The sequence below is a fragment of the Agelaius tricolor genome, unplaced genomic scaffold (genome assembly GCF_023055355.1).
Source record: "Agelaius tricolor isolate 1412-34295 unplaced genomic scaffold, bAgeTri1.0.p SCAF_22, whole genome shotgun sequence".
Classification (NCBI taxonomy): domain Eukaryota; kingdom Metazoa; phylum Chordata; class Aves; order Passeriformes; family Icteridae; genus Agelaius; species Agelaius tricolor.
The window spans coordinates 701,661-720,644 of record NW_027269282.1 but is presented as its reverse complement, the minus strand read 5'-3'; the positions used below and the strand labels follow the sequence as shown (position 1 = coordinate 720,644).

At 57.2% G+C, this 18,984-nt stretch overlaps 1 protein-coding gene across 2 annotated transcripts in view; it reads right to left on the bottom strand.

Moving 5' to 3' along the window:
• The window catches only part of SLIT1 (slit guidance ligand 1), a 60,798-nt gene that overhangs the window by 8,541 nt on the left and 33,273 nt on the right, over positions 1-18,984 (bottom strand). For both annotated transcript variants that reach the window (XR_011682171.1, XM_071446150.1), the window contains exons 5-24: positions 8,476-8,547; positions 8,266-8,337; positions 7,775-7,846; positions 7,288-7,451; positions 6,738-6,885; positions 6,159-6,230; positions 5,835-5,906; positions 5,658-5,729; positions 5,392-5,535; positions 5,080-5,243; positions 4,941-4,964; positions 4,355-4,499; positions 4,143-4,217; positions 3,773-3,916; positions 3,370-3,513; positions 3,097-3,263; positions 1,903-2,035; positions 939-1,007; positions 502-573; positions 206-277 (exon numbers count right to left, since the gene is read on the bottom strand). Coding sequence is in view for 1 of the 2 variants with exons in the window: in XM_071446150.1 (XP_071302251.1) it covers positions 206-277; positions 502-573; positions 939-1,007; positions 1,903-2,035; positions 3,097-3,263; positions 3,370-3,513; positions 3,773-3,916; positions 4,143-4,217; positions 4,355-4,499; positions 4,941-4,964; positions 5,080-5,243; positions 5,392-5,535; positions 5,658-5,729; positions 5,835-5,906; positions 6,159-6,230; positions 6,738-6,885; positions 7,288-7,451; positions 7,775-7,846; positions 8,266-8,337; positions 8,476-8,547 (2,097 nt within the window). In the remaining variant the exon portion in view is untranslated. The remainder of the gene's footprint in view (positions 1-205; positions 278-501; positions 574-938; positions 1,008-1,902; positions 2,036-3,096; positions 3,264-3,369; positions 3,514-3,772; positions 3,917-4,142; positions 4,218-4,354; positions 4,500-4,940; positions 4,965-5,079; positions 5,244-5,391; positions 5,536-5,657; positions 5,730-5,834; positions 5,907-6,158; positions 6,231-6,737; positions 6,886-7,287; positions 7,452-7,774; positions 7,847-8,265; positions 8,338-8,475; positions 8,548-18,984) is intronic.

The following is an 18,984-nucleotide window of genomic DNA, read 5'->3' as shown; positions in this document are numbered from 1 at the left end:
GCTCCAAGGAGGGCAGCAAGGATTGTGGCCCCACCACATTGTCACTGTTGCAAATGCACCGTCTGCTCTGAGAGCAGATGAACCTTCCTGTGCTCCCCCTGCCCACTTGCATGCACCCAGCTCCAGGTGGGCACAGGGGACACAGGGACATGGGCAGCAGCAGGGAAGGGCCCAGCAGGGCTGTGGGCTGAGGGCAGGTACTCACAGCAGCCGCAGGGAGCGGAGGCCCTCGAAGGCCAGTGGAGGGATGCACTGCAGGGAGTTGTAGCTGAGGATCCTGTGGGAGAGAAGCAGGCAGCACAGCCATGTGTGGTGTAAGAAACACTCCCTGGGCTACACACTGCCCCTGCTGAGCTCCATCTCAAAGCACAGCTTCACCCAGGCAGAGGGTGAAGGAGACCATGGTGTCCCCAGCACCCCCCAGTCTTCAGGGTCCCCTAAAACAGCCCACACAACTCAGCTGGGCTGCGGCCCTGTGTGGCACTGCAGGACCTCACTTACAGGGTGGTGAGCTGGCTCATGTTGGTGAAGGAGGAGTTGCTCAAGGAGCTGATCTTGTTGTTGCTCAGATCACTGGAAAACAGAAACCCCAGGGCTTGGAGCCAGCAGGGCCCTGCCCCCTCCTACTGCTCCCCAGCCTGCTCAGCTGCAATGGGGTGCAAACAGCAGCAGGGCTGTCACACAGGGTGATGGCAGCAATCCCTCTGTGTCCCCCCTCTGTTCCATGCCTGGCACCAGGTGGTGACCAGCCAGAGGCTGAGCATTGCTGCCAGTCAGTTGTGTTCCAGAGCAGAGGGGGGACACAGAGGGATGTCAGGGGTTCCCGCACACTGCCAGACCCCTCCTCAGGATCACACACCATGGAGATAGCCCCTGCCCTCACCCACAAGTTCCAGCAGTGCCTCCAGCTACCTGGGCTCCTGCTCCTGGCTACTTACACAAGCTGCAGATACTTGAAGGTGGAGAGCTGCCCTGGGACCTGAGTGAACTGGTTTCCATCCAGGTAGCTGCAAGGGAGAACAAAAGCACCTCGGGGTGACTGAGAAGCAGGAGATCCCTCCCTCTTCCCCCTCTTTCTCCTGTGACCACCACAAACTTCAGGCTGCAAGAAGCATCTCCAGCATCACCTCCCTCCTGCACCCAGGGCCCAAGGGGCTCTGAGGGGACTCCTGGGCTGGCAGGGGAGCTGGTGTGTCAGTGTAAGAGCACACCTGGGTTTGCAGGCATGTCCCTGGGGACACTCTCCCAGCAGCCCACGTGTGCAAGCACAGCCAGTGCTGCGTTTACACATCCGATGGGAGTGTGGGAGGCTGTAACGCTCCCAAGGCATGTGTGAGAACGTGAGAGATGGAGCAGGATGCAGAGAGAGGAGGAGTGTGCAAGACAGCGGAGGGGGCTGCGGGGGTGCTGTGCATATATATGTGTGCCCAGCCAGTGCCTGCACTCCCTGCACACAGGACTTGCTGCCATCCCTCATCCCACATGGGCACAGAGCCCCTTTCACAGCAGTGGGCATCATGGACCCTGCACATCCAGCTCTGGCATGCACATTTGAGCTTCCGGGCTGCATGGGGGCCACAGCTGCAGGGGGTTGTCCCTCACTGTCCTCTCCCAAGGGCCAAAGACAAGGGTCTCAGCTGCTGCGTGACAACACCTCTTGCACAATACCCTTGACTGCCCCAAATCGTCAGAGAGACTCTTGCTGAGCCACTTGCTGGTGTTGGGGCTGGACAGGATACCTTGGATGGGTCAGGTCCTACCCCCACTACCAGGCCAGGATGGGGGTGTGAGGAGGAGCCCAGGAGTCTCTGCCCTGCAACCCCACAGCAGAGGCCCCTTGCCCAGAGCTGTAAAGTTGATGGAGGGTTAGAGGGAGAGCTTGGGTACTTGCCCACTACTCACAGTTCTGTGACATTCTTGGGGATCCCCTTGGGCAGGGCCTTGAGGTGCTTGTTGCTGCAGCGGACAACCGTGTCGAGACAGGTGCATTCCTGCGGGCACTGTGGCCGGGGGATGCAGGTGGTCTCCTCCTTACCTGTACCAGGCATGGAAAGCCACAAAGTCACCGGGGTCCAGCCCTTGGGTATTGTGTGAGGCCAGATTCAAAGCCTTGTGCCAGCCTAGGATGGCTCCCCTCCCATGCCAACCATCCTACTCCACCCCCAAAGCAGGGTGTTGCAGGCAATATCAGTCAAGAATTAGCAGTGCAGGAATTACTCCTGCACCCAGAAATCACCTGCCCCACTGGTATGGATACAACCAGCCAGCTCAAGGCTGCTCAAATTTTCACCATTTTCATGCAAAATGCAGTCACAGGTACAACACAGATAAGGGCACACAAGAAGGGGCTCAGCCCTGCAAATCCTCCTGAAACATCCTCCTTCACCCATGTCCCAGACACAGGTTAGATGGAGCCTATGCTGAGCAGCCAGAGCAGCTGGCATTGCTCCCCTTCCCTGCCGTGATGCTTGAATCCTGCAGGAAAGGCACTCCTGGGACAACCGTATGCTATCTCGCACTGCTAGGAAAGGCGCAGGATGCAACCCTTCAGTCTTTGATGGGGTGGAGGAGGGAAAGCAGAAGAAAGGATGGTTTGTTTGTAAATATTTTCCAGAGGGCTCAAAAGCTGTTCTAAATTTAAAAATATATATATATATATAAAAAGGTTTTTCTCCCCACGCACACTCCCTGTCTGCTCCATCTGCCCATCGCCAGCTCCGGTGCATGTGCAAGGCTGAGAAGGGAAGGAGCAGGATGAATCCCAGCGGGCTTTGCCTACACCTCTGCTTCTGTCAGCACCCAGGGCACAGTGTTTGCCAGCATGTATATGACCCACCTACATATAAAAGCCTCAAGGTGCAGTGGGTGCAAACTCCTCTTCTGGCTTCAGAGTGGATATTTGAATGCCCAAGGGCTGAGTACCAGGAAGGGAAACTCTTGTATCATTACGGGAGGGCATTCAGCCCCCTGAGCGACTGCCTTGCCACAGGCACATCCTGGCAGCAAGGATGGTGCTGGGACAAGGAGCATGGTGTCATCCTGGGAGGAGCAACCTCGTCTCCCCTCATCCCTGGTGCTGCAGGGCCCATGAGTTACCTTCCTCACACCTGAAGTCAGGGAAAGCCACATCCTGGAGCGGGATCTGCCGGAGGAAGTCAGGGTTTTGGCACCGAGGGTTCCCTGTCACGATCTTCCTCTTGCGCAGCCAGTCCCCCAGCCAGGCCAGCTGGCAGTTGCAGTTGAAGGGGTTGGCGAGCAGGTTCCTGCACACGGGAGAGAGCACAAGGGCAGCACCTGAACAGCCACCAGGCAAGGGCACCTGCAGCAACGTGCACAGGCTAGGGGCATCCCCTGGGGCCCGGGACATACAATGTGGAGAGGGACTGCAGTGTGTCAAAGGCTCCTGGTGCAATTGTGCTGATCTGGTTGTCGTACAGGGAGAGCAGGCGGACATTGCGCAGCCCTGTGAAGCTGTCATTGTGGATGCAGCTGATGCGGTTGTTCCTCAGCATCCTGCAGAGGGAAGAGAACAAGGGCACCTACAACACAGGCAGGCACCACGGGGGAAACCCACCTTAGCAGTGCTCAGGCTGTGCCCACCTCAGTGCTGGGCAGCAGAATGAGCCTGAGCAAGTCCCTGAGCAGCAAAAACCTGCCCCACCCAGCACTGGATGCAGCCAGCTGGTGGGCAAGGCATCCTGGGCTGGCCCTGCAAGGAGGCAAGGAGTAAGAATGTCCCCATCTGGGTGCTCATGGAGGAGAAGGGACTCACAGTGTCCTCAGCCCGTCCAGGCCCCTGAACATGCCACTGCGCACAGACTCCAGCTGGTTGACAGTGAGGTGCAGCTCATTGACAGAGGATGCCCCCTCAAATGCCCCATCCTCGATCTCTGACACCTTGTTGTTGCTGAGGTTGCTGTGAAGAGGGAAAAGCAGGCTGGGATGAGGGCTCTGCCTTGACCTCATCCTGAACTCTGCCTCCCCCAGATCCCACTAAGCACCCCCTGATGCCAGTTGTTCAGAGGACTCTCAGGCTGGGACATGCCCTCCATCTCATGCCCCAGTCTGCCCTGGCATCAGGACCCCATGTGCCTTCCCAGCCCTCGGCACTCCTGACATGGCTGTGCCTCCCCAATACTCACATTTTCTTCAGATGTGGGAGTTTCTTGAAAATGCCAGTGGCCTCCAGGATGGAGATCTCATTGTTGTTCAGGCGCCTGGAGTGGGTAGCAGGGAAAAGAGCTCAGGAAATGCCTGCGAAGTACCTGGTACAGCCCAAACCCTGAGCCAAACCCCAGCGCCAGAAAGGTGCCTGCTGCAGGAAGGAAAGCAGAGTGAGAGAGGAGACTCTTACAGCTCCGCTGTGGACTGTGGGATGCGATCTGGGATCTTGGTGAGTTTCAGGTTGGAGCACTCGACCACACCAGATTCACAGCGGCATTTTGGGGGGCAGATCACGTCACTGTTGCATTCACTGTTCAGCTGGTAATCCTCTGTCCCTGTGTGATGGTGAAGGCAGCGTGGGCTCCCACAGGCAGAGGTACAGGGGACTGTGCCTCCCTCCTCTCCCTCTGATCCTCCCACATGCCCACCTGGTCTCATTTTCCTCCCTAGCTCCCTTCATTCCAGCCCTTGTGCACATATTAGTTTTCTCCATGCCCAAAGAAGCTTATCTACAAGGATATTTTTCCTGGGTACATGGGGCACTGCCCTGCCCACCACCCTCCTCCAAACAAAACTGGACCCTGGGGACACTTCTGCGCCCATCCAGGTAACGGCAGGATGGGAGATGCCACAACACATCCTGGTACCCAGTGGGAAATGAAGTGTGGTTCGGCTGGGCCAGGCCACGGGTCTGTGGCGCAACACCCCCGCAGTCAGCCTGGCTAAAAGGGCACCATGCACACACCCATGCACATACGTGCAGCTCCTCTGCTCACCTGGGATGAAATACTGCTCTTTGGCTGAGGGAAAAAAAACAACACATCAGCCCTCTGAGCACACAGACACCAGGCTGGGACAGGGCTGAGGACAGCTGTGCTGCAGGATGCCTGTGACAGGGCTGGGGACAGCTCTCACCCGAGCAGCGAAACTTCTTGCTCTTGATCTGGCCGATGCGCTTGTTGGCCAAGCGCCGGGGGCTGGCACAGCGGGCTCCACTGGTCTCCACGGGGTTGGCACGCAGGAAATCTGCCAGCCACTTCAGGTTGCAGTCACAGATGAAAGGGTTCTGGGCCAGGTGCCTGTGCCAGGGACAGCGGGTGACACACCACCAGGAGCAGTGGGTGACACGCTGCCAGGAGCAGGGAGTGATCAGCAGCTCCAGCCCTGGAGATGCTTTTCCCCCAGAGGCTCTCCTGCCCAGCCACGGGAGCTGGAGTGAACACTCACAGAGTCTGGATGGCCCGCAGGGAGGTGAACGTGCCTTTGGCCAGGCTCTGGATCTTGTTGTCATACAGTGAGAGCAGTGAGAGGTTCTGCAGATCCTGGAAGGCATCAGCCCGTACACAGTTGATCTTGTTGGCATTGAGAAGCCTGGCAGGGAGGGAGGGATGTGAGTCTGGGGACACCCCTTCACTGCACCATGGGTGCTAGGGACCTCAGTCCTGCTTCCCTGTGTCCCTGAAAAGCATCCCACACAGCCATTGGTGCCTTACAGCAGCTGCAGGGCAAAAAGTCCTCCAAAGACACCCTTAGGGAGGTCCGTGATCTTGTTGCCATACAGCACCCTGGGAAAGAAAGGCTGGTGTGAGAGAGATGGAGGGAGTGGTGTGGGCCATGGTTAAGGGGTACAGCATCCACCCCATCCCACCCACACCAGTGTAGATACTTACAGGGAGTTCAGTGAGCGCAGCCCCTGGAAGGCGTCAGGGGCGATCTCCGAGATCTGGTTGTTGCTCAGGTCTCTGAAACCCAAAGGGAGAAGGTGGCCTGGTCCCCTCTTCTCTTGTCCCATGTCCTCATCGTTCTGCTTGTTCCAGTGGACCACCCCCAAGACCCAATATACAGAGCTGGGGTTATCCAAGACCCCCTCCCAGTGCTGCCATATGGGGCACCCGTGTCACAGCAGGTGCCCCACGTCTGTCAGCTCTCAGCAGTGGCCAGCAGGGTGAAGGGTGCTGGGGTTCAGGGTGAGCTGGCACAGGCTGCACACTTACATCCTCCGCAGCTTCTTGTAGGGTGAGAAGGCTCCTGGGGGGATGGACTTGATGCCGTTGAGTTCCAGGCGTCTGCAAAGAGAATAGGGAGACATGAGGGCTCTAGGGCTTGGCAAACCCCAGAACCCCACTGACAGAGCTGGGCCTGCAGGACTCCTAAGGTTGCAGTAAGTTACCCCACAGGAGTGGAAATATTCTGCCCAGAGATAACTTGCATCCTGTGGCTGGGGCTTTCTCCATCAGGGAAAGGTGCCATGGGTGGGGAAACCATGGTGGCTGGGGTGGAGGAAGCACCTCTCCTCCCCAGCACCTTGGGTTTGGGGGTGCCTGCTGCCTCCCACATGCTTTCTGCACTGTCCCAGCAGGGGCTCTGCACCATAATTGGATTCCTCTAAGGAGATTATTTCTCTATTTACATTTTTAATGCAGCTAAATCCAGGGCTAAATCTGGGCAGAGGGAGAGAAGGGCAAGGAAGGCCTGCTAGCCTACGGAGTGGCTGAGCTGCAGGGCTTGCTCCTGTGTTCCCAGTGCCTTGAGCCACCCAGAGCCCGATGGTGATGGTGTGGGGCCATACTCACATCTCTGTCATGGTCTCGGGCAGGTTGGCGGGGATGGCCGTCAGCCCCTTGCCCCGGCAGTCCACAATGCCATTGCTGCAAGTGCACATGGCTGGGCAGGAGCCGGAGGACAAGCTGCAGAGCTGGGCATGTGCTGAGTCCGTTTGTCCTGCCAGGGAAGCAGCCAGCATTGGAATTGCAAAAAGCTGAGCCAGGCCAGTATGTGGCAGCAGCCTGAAGAAGGGATCCTGTGACAGCTCAGTATACAGGGACAGTTCATGGCACCCCTGAGTGGGTGCATAAGATCTTGGTGCACCCCAACCCCCTGCAAAAGCTCCAAAGGCAGAAACTGATGTACTGTCACATGGATAGGGTGGCATTGTCCCCATATTGTCCCCTTACCAAGGACTGTGCTGACCTGAGATGAACCCACAGCATGTGTTCTGAGGCTGTGAGCTGAGGCACATGGCAAGGAGTGGAGATGGGCTGCATTGGTGGCAGAAGCCTTGTCCCCCTGGCCCATGTCCCTGCCCTGGCACCCACCACCCCACCACCTCCTCTGCCCCCTCACCGGAGCAGCTGAACTCGTTCTTTTGGATCTCAGCCACGTTGAGGCCGCGAAGCTGGGCGGGAGCAGCACACTGGGTGAAGAGCCCGATGGTGGGGCGCTGGCGCAGCCACTGTGACAGCCAGGCCAGGTGGCAGTCGCAGAAGAGATGGTTGGAATGCAGGCGGCTGTGGGCAGATGGATGGAGCTGTCAGCAGACACAGGACAGCTCCTGCTCACCCCATTGCCCTCTGGATGCCCCAGCCTGGCTCATCCCAAAGGCTGGGAGGATTCAGAGGGAGATACAGAGGGGCCAAAGAGCATCTGTGACAGTTGCCAAGGCCGCCTTGCTTGGCAGTACTTGGGGATGCTCTGCAGGGGTGTCCCCTTTGTTCCCTCACCATGGTGCTGTCCCAGCACTATTGAGACACCAGCACCAGCAGCAGAGCTGGGGACATCCCACTCTAGCCTAGGAGGCCACTCCCACCACCACCACGGCCCTGGCACTCACAACGTCCGCAACTTGGGCATGTGGTTGAAGCTGGACACAGGAATTGAAGTGATATTGTTGTTATTCAGGGTCCTGCAGGAAGACAAAGAAGGGCAAACAGGCAAAGAAAGTCAGGGCAGACAGGCTGTAAATAGGCACGTGAGATGGTCTAGGTGGCACTAATCCCTGGGAGCAACCTAGCACAGGGTGAATGGATGGAGAACTACAGGCTGGGGACAGCCCAAACCCCCAGCAGGACTTGCTGTCCTTCCCAGGCATCTCCTCTCCACAGCCAGTGGCACCCAGGTGGCCCTCAGGGGCAGGATCAAGCCCTGGAGCACAGCTCTGCAGCAGTTGTACCAGAACCCTGGTCAGCCCCTGCTCATGCCCAGGGAGAGATGGCATGCTGGGGATGTCCCTGCAGCACCTCAGTGAGGGGGGACACTCAAGGACACCCTCATCCTGCATGGGGTTGCAGACTGGAGGCTCCAGCCTTGTCCCCAGTCACTTACAGGACCTCCAGCCCCCGCAGGGCACGGAAAGCCCCATCCTCAATGCAGCTGATCTGGTTCTTGTCCAGTTGCCTGAAGGAGAAAGGGAAAAAAAGGGAGAATTGTTGGGACAGCCCAGGCAGGGAGCAATTAGTGCTCCTGATCTTCTGCTGCCTGCTGCCACTGGACCTGACCCCAAACTCCCGCATGCCCAACACTGCCAGTACTCACAGGTTCTTGAGGTCGGTGGCCCCACGGAATGCTTTCCTGGGGATGGCCTGGATGAGGTTCTCACTCAGGTCCCTGCAGAAGAAAGAGGCAGGAAGGCAAATGGGCAGTGCCTGCAAAGTGTGATGTCCTGTGGGAGCAGGGCATCCACAGGCAGGGGCACGCCCTGGCACTCAGTGATCCCTCGGGGACTCTGACAAACTAATTTGGCTCAGGTCCTTGGCTGACCACTGTTCTGCTGGCTGTCCTGAGGCAAGTCTGACTCCATCCATGGTGGCTCAAAGTAACTGGGCCTCCCTGGGCACTGCAGTCCCTGGCTCTGACAAGCAGAGCTGACTGGCACAGCTCCGGGAAAACCCTCCATACTTAAATGCTCTCTGACTGCTATAATTACAGGTCCCTGCTGATTAACTGGTAATTACACTTAGTGGCTCCAGGAGGCATTCCCATGGAGCCTGACCTGCACTTCAGAGGGTACAAATAATCGGGTCATTATTTACTTCATCACTGTAGGGTACTGTCTGTGTAATCACCTGCTCTGTAATGCCAGGGCATGCCAAGCCAGCAAGGGCTCTGTGTTGCAGGGCTGGCAGCAGGTCAGATCCCCTATCATGCCTGGGCTGGCTTTTAAAGACTATGAAGACCACAAATCTCACTGCAAGCAGGGTCTGGGTAGACTGACTCAGCTGTGGGAAGACCTGATTGTTTTATTTATTCTCCATGGCTCCCAAACAGCCATTCTCTCTCCCACCCTAATAGTGAGCAGCTCCTCTGAAATTGGCTGGCAACTGCATTGCCTGCTCCCATCCTGAGGTGCCAGCACAGTCCTGCTCCAGCCACCCCTGGGGCAGGAGGTCAAGTTCCCATCTCCTTCCTGGCAGAGGTAAACTGAGGCACAACATAGCATTTTTCCTATGCAAGTCCATGGATGAGTGAGGAGGAGGACCAGGGTATCCCACACAGATTAAATGTCCCCAGAATTACACAGGCCACACAGACACCTCCACCCCAGCCCCAAGAGGTGGTTTAGGGTGTCCATAGATATCAGCACTTCACACATAGTACTCACCAGCTCTCCTTCAACATAACAAAGCCTGTTTGCTATTGATACCCCACAGCTGGACTGGGTCAGGATGGAGGCACAGCATCCAATTTCCTCCCCATGCCCTCATTTCCTCCAAAAAGTGGGCTCAACAAATGGGCACAAGCTGCTTGCAAAACACCAGGAGGTCTCCAAACTGGGACTTCACCGCAGCTGAAAGCTTCACTAACACAATGAGAAAATGTCCCCAGAGGGAAGCACCAGCATTACGTGCACAGCTGCATGAGGAAAAGGAAAATGAAAGGACAGTGGGCTTGCCTAGCCCTCCAGTGGGATGCCTGACCACCAAGGAGATGCTATACAGTCCAGTGTGATGCACCAGCCCCTGCCCCCGCACAGTTCGTACATCACTCTGGGTCACTCCTGGGAAACAAACCCTGCTGGCAAAGCATCATTGCCGGAGCAGTGGAAGGGAGATGTCGCCCCAGGAACTGCCCAGGCTTCTGGAGAAGGACAAGCCCAGCTCCTCTGCGAGCAGCAGGCGCAGTTTCGCAGCAACCCACGTGGCGGCACTGCCAGGCTGCCCTGCTGTTCGTGCTGCCTGCGCCGCCTGCCCTGACTGGGCCGGCTATTCCCAGAACTCCGCCCGACCCGCCCACGGGGGATCAGGGTCCCTCACCCTCTCCAAAGGGAAAGAACCGGATACCTGCAGCAGCCTCCAATTGTCCAGCACTCCTTCAAATACAAACATCTTCTCCTCATACTATGCTGGGGATGTGATGAGTCTGGGGACCCCGAGGAATTGCAATGACTTTTCAGAAAAAGACAGCATTGCACCAATTCCTCTTTTCTCTTTTAGCTCCCACAAGGAATCCCTTAGAAAACTCTTAGGAAAAGATAGCAACTTTTTTACATGGGCAGACAGTGATAGGGGAAACAGTTTTAAACTAAAAGAGCACAGTTTTAAATTAGATGTAAGGAAGAAATTCTTTACTGTGAGGATAGCAAGCCACTGGAACAGGTTGTCCAAAGAACTTGTGGATACCCCATCCCTGGAAGTGTTCAAGGCTAGGCTGGATAGGGCACTGAGCAACCTAATCCAGTGGGTGCCATCCCTGCCCATGGCCAAGGGTTTGAACTAGATGATCTTCAAGTTCTCTTCCAACCCAAACCATACTCTGATTCTATGAACCCTCCAGGTGCATTTCATCAATCTTTCTAGCAAAGCACTCAGTGCACCGCGTTCCTTCTTGGCAGCTGCCTGTCCTCCAGCATTAAACCATCACAGAGGTGAGCACCACACTTCAGTGCTCTGCACCCCTCTCCCAGGGGTGCAGGTCCTGTCTGTGACTTGTCTGGCTCCCCCATGGAAAGCTTGCTCCCATTTCTCTGCTTGGAGCACATGGGAGTCCCAGTGTGCCCAGGGAGCAAACCCAAGCGTCTGTCTCCAAGCTGCTCATTTGCAGCTTGCGACGGAAATGCTGCTAGAAGGTTGCAACTGACTTTGCGAGGCTTCTCCCCTTCACAGCTTTTTGTGACAGTCCCTGATGAAGTGCTGCCGTGGGGGGTACCGAAGCCAAGAGGGACAGACGCTGGATGGGAGGGTTTCAGCAAGGCCCCGGCACCGGGCTTAGATTACATTGCACAATTACACAGCTGACGACACCAGGACAAACACATGCTTTGCCTGTGGAATCCTCAGGCCCCGGCGTTGGAACAAGGCACGGCCCCTTCCCTCCTGGTGTTTCATAGCTCCCAGCTATGTTTGCTTTACACGTTGGCGCAGAAGAAACAGCAGATGGCACGGCTTCTCCTCGCCCCGCTGTGCCGCTCGCAGCACCCACGGCGGCTGCACTGGTGCCACCTCATGCCCCACTTGAATACAAGAGTGTCACTGCCATGGCATGTGGAGCACCAGCTTGCAGTGCTGACCACAGGCACTGGCAGGTCTGACAGGCCTGCCGGGGACCAGCTGATGGATAGGCACAGAGAAGGGGGAGTTGTCACAGTCACCCTCACTGCCTCTTCTGGTTTCACTTCCAGGTATTGTCCTCAAACTCCAAGTTAAAGAGTTCCTGGCTGTTGAATCCAGGTGTTTACCAAACAGCCAGCCCATTCACAGTGCTTGTCCTTGCACAGCACAAGGTACAGAGGGCTATGGTAGTCCCAGGGGCGCAAAGGGAAAGTATAACAGGGGGTGAGGACGTGATGGAGGACACCTCTGTCACTACACTCACCTCCCACATGGATTTCTGACCCAGCAGATGCCTGTACAACAGCAGCAGCCAGCACCAACCCACAGCTGTGTGATGGCAAGAAGGCAGGCACCCACTTTTCTTCCAAGTCCCCCAAAAGCCTCATGGCCAGCCTATATCCACACAAGTGCTCCCTGCCGGGCAGCGAGGGGGATGGCGGCAGTCAGGGATCGCGATTGCAGGAGCTTCCCTGCTCACATCTTACACCCGGCTGCTCTGCCCCATTGTGTGTGTGACGGCTGTCAGACACTCGCGGTACCCCTGGCGAGGCAGGAGGTGTCCCAGCGCTGCCTCTCCTGGCAGCCAGAGCCCCATCGCACCGCCCCGGTTCCCGGGGAGCCTCGGCGAGGAGCCAGGCGCGGGCGCGGCCCCGCGGGGCTGGCAGGGCCTCGGCGGCGGGAGCCAACCCCCCAGCGCGACGCCCTGCCCGGCGCTTAGCGGGGCGCCCGAGCAAAACTGTTCGACATGGCTTCCCAGTGGGGAGCCCACTCAGGCAAACAAACCCCGGCAGCCTTAATCTCCCCGGCAAGAGCCCGCCGGGCCGCAGGGCGGGCGAGAGGGAGGGGGCCGCGGCGGGGCTGCGGCGGCCGGGCAAGGAGGCCGGAGCTATTACCACGCTCTCATTCTTTTGGCTAATCCTGACTTCACACTTTAACCTGATTGAGCCTTGTTTGGCGAGCCGGCTCCTTGCGCGCCGTGTGAGGGGATTAGGGCCGGACGCAGCGGGGCGATAATTGCTTCCAGCGGCGCTGGCCCCGCGTCCGCCGAGCCCCCCGCTGCCAAGAGCGCCGGGGCGGCCTGGCAGCCTCCGGCGAGGCGCGGCCCTCGCCAGGCGGCCCGGCTTGGCAGCGCCGCTGGGCTGGCTCCACTGCTGGTGAACAGGTCCAGCCTGCCCGGCGGTAGCAGCCACGCGGGCACCTTGTCCGGGCCAAGGCTGCAGCCCGTGTCATGTCCCAGGCACAGCGGCGAGGGCTGCGGGTCACGCTGTGCCAGGTGACTGACTTTCCACCCTGGCAGTGCCAGCATGCCAACTCCAGGCAGGTGAAGTGCAGGGGGCTGCTCCTCTCTTTACCTTGTTTCCTCCCCAGCACCCATGCTGGAAACTCATTATGAGGGCTTCAGCCTCTGCCAACCCACAGCTCCCACAATGAAAATGCACGACACTGCATGCCCCTGGCTCACATACCAAGCACTGCTGCAGCAGCTCCGCTCCGCCAGTGCTGACACCAATCACTGCGGGCACCAGCTCAGCCACAGCAACCATCCACCAAGCCTCGAGCAGACAAGGCAACCAAAGCCACCAGCCCTGCAGAGCATCGTGTTTCATGCTGGAACAAGTGCTCCCTGGATCCCAGCCTCACCTCATTGGTGCCATGCCAGAGGCAGCTGTGCCAGAGCACAAACAGCATTTCCCCAGCAAGGACTGTGGCACCTGCAGCTATTAAGCAACCTGGTGTCCCTCACATCACCCTGCACATGCTGTCTGTCCCAGCACAGCCTGTCCAGGGGAGAGGGATGAGCAGAGACAGGGCTGACAGCTGTTCACACCACCACCTTCACTGCCTGACAGGTGACAAGGGGTGAGCTGAAGGGACAGTAAGACTCCTGCATTACAAAAAATCAATAGACTAATCAGCACTTGCATTAGTAGAACAGCCCAGAGTCTCCCAAGGGTTCTGCACTCCCTGTTGCCACTTCAGGGCAGGAGCTGCTGCACCCACTGCTTGCGTCAGCATCAGCACCTGCAGCCCTGTGCTGGGGGAAGTGTCACCCACATGTCCACAATCCCACATGTGGCTACACAATCCACTTGAGGTGATGCACACAAGTCCCCAGTGCTTCAAAGACCCAGTGCCCAAGGAGGAGTGTCCCTTAGGGAGCTGCTTGCTGGAGATGGGGAGCAGCCACCCCTCCTCTGCATTAGCAGGATGCCAGGGCAACAAGGCAGAATTTTGTCCGCTGTGTCACCTGCCCCAGTCCCCAGTGAGAGTTTGAGCAGGAGCCCACAGCCTGTCTCAGGTTCAGGTTGCCGTGGCATGCCCCCAGCATTATGTCACACTGTTTGATTTTTAATGGGCTCCACTGGCCCAGCTGCTGGCACCACTCCATCCTGGCCAAGGGAGATGGACAGACCGCCCACTGCCCCCAGCCCATGTCACCCCACTGTCCCCAAGGTCACAGCCTGTGTGCTACCCACCACTGCCTGTTGCTGCCTGCCACCCACTGCAACCCCAGCCCTTGGGGCTGAGGGCATTTGCACAGGACAAGGTGGGATGGCAGGTGCTGACGCATGGTTACAAACAAGCCAAGGTGTAGAGTGGTGGGCTCAGTGTGAGCCCCTGCCACTCTGGAGAAACATGGTGGGGTTTCTGGAAAAGGCACTTTGGCAGGGGGCAGAAGGGGGAATGGGAGGGAATGGGACAGGGCACAAAGCAGCATGGTGTGGGGACAAGGAACATTATTTACTGCTTTTCACAATGCTAGAACAAGGAACGACCAACACAATCACAAAGGCAGGCATACAATCACAGCTAAGAGTGAATCCTCCAAATTAGAAGTCCATGCATCTCTCAGCCACAGCCAGCTCAAAAGGAAAATTAATAGAAGCCAAGTGCCGAGATGCACCTGCCAAGCCTTGCTGTGGCAAGAACACCTGCAGGTGGATGCTCGGGAGCTGACTCCTGCTGCCGGGAGACCAGCTGGGCACATCTCTGCTAGCACCACCCTGCCCAGTGCAGGCTGCGTGGACAATGGCTCCACCACTGCTCTGCTGGCGGGGACTGTCACCCACCAGGAGTCACTTCTGTCACCCTGTTTTAGCGGCAGGCAGAGATGCACAGCCCCTCTGCTCCCCAGGGCAGTACGGGGGACATCAGCCTGGGGTCAGGGCAATGCTGGAATGCCCAGCCAGGGCAGGGTATCAGGATCCCGGCTACGATCTCTGCCTGTCACTCCTGTCACTGCCCCCTCCTGGAAGAGGGGGACAGTGAGCTGGAAGTGGGGGAGGGAGGCACTGCTCCTACAGGGGTTCAAGGGGGAACAGCTGTTTGCTGTGAGCAGCATCCCAGGCTGGGCGGGGTGGCACAGCCCTCCCTGCTGGCAGCCGGAGTGGAGCGGCTCATCAAGCAGCCCCAGCCGCCAACAATTACGTGCTGAGTAAATCGATGGGATATAATTGGACTATTAAGATCTCATTATCCTCCAAGCTCTGGTTGCCACAGCCCGCAGCGAGCTGGGGGAGACTGCAACCTGCAGCCACAGAAACTGCCTCCTGACACACACAGCCTTGATGGGCACTGGGAAAGGGTGCATGGAGCAGGGACAGCACAGACAGAGGGGACAAGGATGCTGGCAGCAACCAAATCCAGGGCAGGAGACATCTCTGTGGCACTGTGCAAAGGCAGGGTGGTATCCCTACAAAGGTCCTTGAGATTAAGACAACCGGCTATCCTTCTAGTCACCACACCAGCCTGAAAGCCACCACTGACCTCTCCTGCCCTGTGTTCTCATTGCTCCACAGTGAGATGGGCAGTTTGGCCTCTATATGCCCTTACATGCATATCTCTACCCCATTCCTACTGGAAAGCAGGGCTCATGTCCCCACCTGCAAGATACAGCGTCCTTATGCTCTGAATCACCCAGGCTGCCCAGCCCTGAGTGTCATTTTCCCCATGCAAGGGCTGTGTACCCACATCATCACCTGCTCACACACCACCCGTGGTGGCTGATACGATTCCAGGCCATGGGACAGTCCTCCCAAAGGGACCAGCATCCTCAGCATCTCTTGGCACCAGGTCATATCCACTGTGGTTCAAGTGAAAGTAAATAATCACTTCTCTTAGGAGAGCTGACCCAATCCCACCTGAGGCTTCTTGTAATATTTCTTTTCTTCTTATTTTCTCAGCACCAGTGAAAGCAATGCATCAGAGCTCCTCCTTGCCAAGCCTTATACATAAGGACAAAACAATCCTTTGCTGCAGCAAGGCAAAACACAACTTGACACCACGATGTCCTGAGTGTCTCAGACCTCAGTGATACAAGCCCTATCAAAAACTTCTGCCTGTCCACTGTGTCCACACAGTAGAGTGCAAAAGTGAACAGAGCAGGGAGCAATGCTTCAAGCATACTACCCTGCCTTCCCCAGGCTTCCCAAAGTGCAGTGCTGACCCCAGGCTCTGGCCCTGCTTCTTTCCCTCCCAGGAGATGCAGATGCTTCCAAAAACATTAAAGCTGGGGAGGTTTGTTGCTTGGACAGACGAGCAGAGCATGTGTAAAAGCCAACATATGCTCATGGCAACAGTTAGTGAGAGGAGTCCCAGCCCCAGCGTGGTGTTGATTTAGCAAAACATTTCAGGGTGTGCATAAATCTCAGTGGCTTCAAAGGGACACTGCTGACCATGCCACGACCCGCTGATAGCAGCAATTGACTCTGGCTGGTATCACCCAAGGGTGCCACCACGGTGTCAGTGTGTGCTGAGGGGACACCCCGGGGATGCTGAGGCATGTGGGTCCATGCATCACGGGTAACACCAGCAGCCCCTTGTTTGGGCATTGGGGAATTTGGGGACAGTGCAATGTCCCCAGTGAGTGGGTGATCTGTGCCAGGAGGGCACTTGCAGGGGCCAGGCTTTGCTGAGCAGCTCTGCCAGGGCAGCGCCTGGGCAGTGGCTCCGGTCCAGCCCCAGCAAGGATCAGCTCCTGCGTAGGCTGAGCTGCAGTGCCAGAGCTGCGGACTCGGCCTCTGTGGGAAGGGGGATGCTATGGGAACAAGGGGAGCTGGCCAAGGAAAAGAGGGAGGGTGGGAGGGAGGGGGAATAAAGCATCTGCTACGCACCCTGGAGCCTCTTCAGAGATTGAAACAAGTTAAAAGCAGCAGCTTTAATGGAAACACAAGTGAAATAACAAGCTGCAAACCCTGCGTGCCTGTCACCGCCCCCTCCCCACAGTGTCCCTTTGTTCCTGCAACCTCGTTATCGGCAGGAAGGGGAGCTAACACGAGGCTAAGGCATCGCCATCAGCTCCCCCGCGTCCCAAAGTGCCTTGAGGGAGCCACAGCTCCTTCTGTGTCCAGTGCCCTGCGGTCTGGCAGAGCCCGGGGTGAGCAGGGCAGGGGAGTGTCCTGCAACCCACCTGTGGGAGCAGCCAGCCTGTCATTTCCTGCAGAAGGACCTCCTCTGTGGCTGACACATCTACTCCCGACCCCGTTCTCACTGTCTGCTGGGGGAGGGTTCTTTCTCTCCAGCGTCTGGCTGGACACTGAGCATTAAAACTGCACCTGCCTGGCTCACAGCCCCTGTGTCCCACTGCCACTGGGACCCAAGGCACCCAGCCACTGGCCCCATTGCTGCACAGCCTCCCGCTTTTCTGCATCCCTGCTTCTCATCACTTCCAAGTCCCCTTAGCCCTGATGTTCAGCAAATCTTTTCTCCTCCCTCTTTTCATGTTTCTGCTTCTCTCTTACCCTCTAGTAGTGGGAAATCCCTGCATGAACCTTCCACCAAACATGTTTTTCCAGCTACCACACTACCCTCCAGTCTGTGCACCTGCCTACTTCACATCTGCATACCTCAGCTCATTTCAAGCATGGTTCCCAAATGCTGCAAATAAAAGGCAGAGAGACGTCCCTTTCCCCAGGGCTGCACACCAGCCCTCCGAACCCCGCAGAGGGAAACTGCTGCCCAGAGCATAGCAACTCAGCACTCACAGACCCACATGTTCCAGGATGTCTCAGCAGCTCCAGAACCTGGGACAGAGAGAGCTGAGGGTGGTGCAGGGATTTGCTAGACCATGTGTGGTTCTACCTCCAGCAGACAGCAGTGTGCCACAGCAAGACCCTCCCTGTAGCTCTGTGACAGTTAGGACAAGGTCAATCCCCCCTCACCCCATCACGACCCCATGCATAGCTGTGCCATGCCCTGAGAAGTGCCAGGCTCCAGCCCTGCCTGCCATGCAGCCTTACATCCTGCAGCATGCAGCCCGTGCTCCCTGCCTGGCAGCTCACACCCGAGAAGATACCCCAAACTCCATGCTGCAGCACTCATCCAAGGTGTAAATGAAAAAGCAAATAGCTCTTCTGGCAAGCCAGCCCTGAGCCCTGTGGGGAGTTGGCTGCAGCTCTGGTTAGCAGGCTCATCCCCTGGGTTTGCAGCACTGCAAAGCCCAGAGCTAATTGACTCCCAGGCTCTGAGGCTTTTAATTGCTAATAAGTGTGAAGCCAGCCCTGCCAGCCCTCCTGGATTCCTCCGAGGTGTGAATGAGGCTGAGCCAAGCTGAGAATTGCATCCCGGCTGTCCCAGATCTGTCCCAGATCTTGGTGAGCCAAGAAGTGATGCTCTGGATCTGTGATGCTGCTCCTCAGCTTTACAGGTCCTGGGACAGCAACTGGCCTCAGCTTTAAGAAGAGCTAAAGCAAACTCCCTCTGGCCTGGAGGATGTTCTGAAACTGAGGCTGAACCTTGCAAGACAGTTGGAGAACTTGGCAAGATGCCCTGACATGACTAAGCATCCTTCACACTCCTCATGTTTGGCCTTAGCACTCAGACAGGTAAAACTCTTATGTCTCATAGCCTGGGGCTTCCTGAAAGCTCTTGGGAGAGGCTGGCAGTGGGAGGAGAAGTGGGAGATGCATTGCAGGATGAAAGGCAGCCAGGAAGGAGCCACTGGGACATCTCAAATCGTGCCCAACAGCTGGTAAAAGAGATGTGATTTTACACAGTGCTAGGAGGAAACAGCCAGGATAGGAGAAGGAAAGGCAGATGGAAAACAGCAGAGGGAATGTGGAGCTGCAAGATCACCCGAGCATGGGAATCAAGCACAGGGACACACAGGGAAAACCCAACAGGAAGATAAAGAGACTCCATCTCGTGTGACACACATCAAAGCCAAGATAAGGACTGCTGGAAGGCAGGCAGCAAAGCCCTGCCACAGGGCTGGCCCAAGCTGGGGCTGCCCTTGCCCCAGTAACAATTGCTCTTGAGAGGGGTTTGGGAGAGCAGCACCCAGTCAGGGCCATGCCACAGGGGAGCTGCATCCCAGCCCACAAGGCTTCCCTCCACAGAGCTGCTCTTTGAAGAGCCCCTAGCACAAAACCACACCACAGGTCTGGGGAAACCTCTGCCTGCAGGTAGTGAGTACAGCTGCAGCTCCCACCCATGGACCTGCCTGTGCTGTGGATCAACAGCCCCTCCTTGTTTTGGAGAGGCAGAAACGAGTTGC